Below are 4,383 nucleotides of genomic sequence, written 5' to 3'. Positions count from 1 at the left end.
AATGTTCATATGTTGATGAATGGTTTTCTTTCGTTTTTGATCTGCTTCAGAATATTTTTATAAATCGTATTTCTGTTTTATCCTTAGCTGCTTTGACACAAAGGCATCTGCTGTGATGCTCACACCTTTGATAAAGTCTCGCAAGTGTCAGCTTTCTTTTTTTAGATATAAAAATATAGAAATGTACTGATCCATGATCTGCATTATAATATTTCTGTCTGAGGCAAAATTTCCCCTGATGGAATCCTGGATCGAATCGATTCTAGAAATCAGTGACAATACGCAGGCCTAACAGTTACACAATCATACCAAAACTCTGTCCTGATAGTTTCCACTTTCTCTTTTGTATCAGACATACTGAGACAATATTTGGGATAAACACAAAAACAATCTATTTATTCAGTTTAGAGGTTTACACATCACATCATTATAATCACAGAGCCTATTTCACTTAAATCGTCCACTTGATGGCGCTGTAGAGCAAATGAATCATCACAATGCTTCGAACCATGAGTCGACCAGTTGGATGGAAAGCTTCAGCTCATCACGAGGCTTCATCTCACCGTCACTACTGCTGGGTCCATGGTGGCTGGTTCGTACTGTCACGTCCGGTGAGGCAGACGTGTGGAGTTTGTAGAAAAGACCCAAAATGCAGCAGCTCTGGTGCAGGTGAGTATTTATTGAACAAAAGTGGAAACAAACAGAAATGGCGAGGGTGCACATGAACTAAGAAAACCTAAACTGGAAAAGCTAACAGAACTAACCAGAAACCAAGATGCAGGGAGGCATGAGGACATACACGGAGAGGAGCAGGGAGACTGAGGGGAACAACACAGACGAACCAGCAACTAACAGAGGCAGACACGAGGTTTAAGTATACAGCAGGATAACGAGGGAATGAGACACAAAAGGAGGGCACAGCTGGAACTAATGAACATAACGAGACACAGACTTACAAAGTAAAGCAGGAACCACACGGACTATTTTACCACACAAACACGGGGACCCGAACGGAGCACAGAGGGAAGACACAGGTAGGAATAATAAACACTACGACCAAACCCAAAGAACTAATACAGAATCCGAATAAACACTAAACACAAGATGAAACCAAAATGAAACACAAAAAGCTGGGTCAACGACCCAGGATCATGACAAGCATAATACAACATAATGAAGGAAACGTACATAATAACAGAGTATCCACAGAGCATGATGTTGTTTATAGAATATGTGAGTGTTGCAGCAGGAACAAAGCTGTTTTTCTCATTTTTGTTCTACTCTCAGACCAGAAACCATCAACCAAAAGAAAGAAACTGAAAGTCATTATTCAAAGCATTCAGTCAACTGCTTTAGTCTAGTGTACAGGGATGCTGGGTTCAGCTGTGGCTCACTAATCAGCCTGTAAGCCCATATAACTGTCACGACTGGGGCAGCAGCCGTGTGATGTGTGGAAAGGAGGACTCGAATGCAGCACTTACTGAGATGCGAGGGTGATTTATTATAGAAGACAGAACACAAAGTGGGGATGGCAAAAACAGAACTAAGGATAAACTAAACTGGGGAAAACTAAACTATAGAACGGCAAACCTGAAACATGAGAGGAGGACTGCAGGGAGAGCACACAGTGGAGTCATGGAGAGGTTCATGGAGCAATGCAGAGTACGCAGAAACACAGGGTAAGACAGAGGATGAATACAGACGACGCGACAAGGAACACAGGCAGACACACACTAACACCAGGGACCAACAGAGGGAGCACAAACCCAGAAACCCAGCATTCAAAACCCCAAAATACAAATAATAATAATAATAATAACAACAATAAACTCAAAACACTGGGTCAACGACCCAGGACCATGACATTAACAATTTGAGTGAGCAATTTTCTGTCTTTTTCACAGATAAATATCCAAATCATGACACCAATGAAAATGAGTAAACAGACTCACAGAAATTTACCTCAAACATAACAAATGCTTATAACCCCTTTTTCTTTCTTTCTTCTTCTCTCTTTTTTTTTTTTTTACACACAGTCTGTCACAGTCTGTCTCACAGTTCAGTTTTCAGTCAATCATTGTTCCAAGATATATTAGATTATAATACTCAACACATTCCACTGTTTGACCCTTTTTGGACATGAGTATGTTTTCTAAATTCAGTGATGACGTCTTTTGAGATAGGACTCATCACAACATTTAGCATAATTGTCAAAGAATGGGTTGTAGCTGGTCTCATCATCCTGAGGCCAATTACCAATGACAGAGTAAACTGATATGTTTAATTGATAACTGATTAAATCTGCAAGTGAAAAATTTCCATATGCAATTTTTACAGAAATACTGTATTTTCTGTGAAACCATGAGAATGTCTTGTGATTTGAATTAAATTCTACACAGCTGTCTAATGGTTTTTCATCTTATTCCATAAGGTTTTCCCCAATTTTTTCATAACTGCAGGTATGTGAAGTGTGTACTGCAGAGCTCCTCTGGCACCGTCATCCACTCTGCTTCTCATCTCCTTCAATTTCTGGACCTTCTCTGTGTCTCCTTTCTCCTTCATCTTCTCAATTAATAACTCAAAGTGTACAATAGTGGACAGAGAAAAAGCATTCAGAGCGATTTCCTCCAGTCTGACAACATGTTGGTAGGACTCCTCCAGCCACTGTGACTTCTCTGCTGTCAGCTGGTTCATTTCCTTTTCTAGATTTTCCAAAAGGCTGGACTTGTTCTCACTTTCTGTCTTGTTCTTTTCATATTTCTTTTTCATTTCTTCATTAGTCTTTTTGACATGAAGTGTCTTGGTTTCATAGATCTTCCTTTCTTTCACATGATCTGATGCAGGACACTTGTTGGTACAAGAAGTACAGCGGCCTCCTTTCATGACCTCACAGTGTTCAGGATACCAGGCCATTGTGCATCCAGGATAGTGACAGTTCTCCTCACAGACTTTACAGCTGACAGCTCCTGCATACCCAGCCAACAAGCACCACCACCCAACCTCGATATCTTCTCTAACTTTGTAGACCTCATCAAATTCTATAGTGAACTCCTTATTTATCTTCATCTCTTCTTCATGTTTCTTCAGAGCCTCTTGAGTCTGTTTGATTTCTGTCTGTTTTAATTCAATAAAATCTATTCTTTTTTGCAGGTTTTGAATGCAGGCTGTCAGTCGGATGCGTTCATTTAACACTTCAACAGTTGTCATCAGTTTCTGAGGCTCAATATTTTCCAGGAATTTTGAGAATTCACTAATTCCTCCCTCTGATACTCTCCATGCGTTATCCAAACCCACCTTATCTTTCTTTCTTCTTTTTTTTTTCTGTTGGTTATTGAACAGGAAGTAAACTGGCTCATTCTCTATTCTGGCACATTTTATTTTTGCAGCTTCAAGAGCTTCAAGAGCATTTTCAGGTCTTCTTCCATCTGAGTGTGTGATCAGGGCTACAATGTTTTTCTTCAGGTTTTTTCCAAACAGAGACATCACTGAATCAAAGATGTACCTCAATCGATCACTCAGTCGATTATCTGTCGCCTTCATCACTAGACCCACTGCATGAACTTCTTGAACTCCGTCATCTGATCGAAACAAGTCAAATAATCTTTCACTAACAATGACATCATTCTCAACCCCTTTGGTGGCACCATATCCAGGCGTGTCGATTATGGTCAGAGAGTATGGCAGAGTTTCATCTTCAAAACCAAAGATCTCATACATGATCACATCTGATGTCTGACTTTCTGATAGACTTGTGTCCTCCTCCTCTACAATCTTAAACCAGACTTCATCCTCCCACTTCACTCCCATCGTGTAGTTGACCAAAGCGTTGATCAGAGTAGATTTTCCTGCTCCTGTTTCACCCACAAGTAAGATGGTTTTATTTGTCTTTTTTTTATTTTTTTCACCAACAGTCATTTTTGTCAGAGTTCCGAACGTTTTTTTCTTTGGTTTTAGCTGGTAAACATGAGGAGGTCCTGAACAGACAAGAACACTTTTGTGGATGGTGTTCTTGTATTTTGAAGACATATCCCTGGTCCTGAGAAGCAAAAATAAAAAATAAAAATTTGTTAAGTTTTGTTTTTTTTGCCACACATTTAAAATAAGTATGCATGTTTCAAAATACAGACACATAAATCATAAATGCCAACCCAGTTTTGCAATCTGTTAACCCTTTAAAACCGGTCGGAGTGCGCACGCTCCATTTTGCGTAACTATTTTTAACCCTCTGGGGTCCAGGGTATAATTGGCCGTTTTTGACTACTTTTGATTTTACCTCTATATTTCACTTTTAAAATATGTTTTTCTTGCCCTGTTTGGTATCATTATTTTCAGCACAACCTCAAATATCTGAAATCTGAGTTATTTTTTCATTTTGGTATACTA

General features: G+C 39.4%; 1 protein-coding gene across 1 annotated transcript; it reads right to left on the bottom strand.

The window, feature by feature from the left end:
* Nucleotides 1-2,403: 2,403 nt before the first annotated feature.
* LOC134622540 (uncharacterized) lies at nucleotides 2,404-3,915 on the bottom strand. Its single transcript, XM_063468011.1, has one exon. The coding sequence runs from the start codon at nucleotides 3,913-3,915 to the stop codon at nucleotides 2,404-2,406; it is 1,512 nt and encodes a 503-aa protein (XP_063324081.1).
* Nucleotides 3,916-4,383: the final 468 nt, after the last annotated feature.

This window comes from Pelmatolapia mariae, linkage group LG3_W (genome assembly GCF_036321145.2).
Source record: "Pelmatolapia mariae isolate MD_Pm_ZW linkage group LG3_W, Pm_UMD_F_2, whole genome shotgun sequence".
NCBI lineage: Eukaryota > Metazoa > Chordata > Actinopteri > Cichliformes > Cichlidae > Pelmatolapia > Pelmatolapia mariae.
Note: the sequence above shows the minus strand (reverse complement) of the source record. Positions and strands in the feature narration are given on the sequence as shown.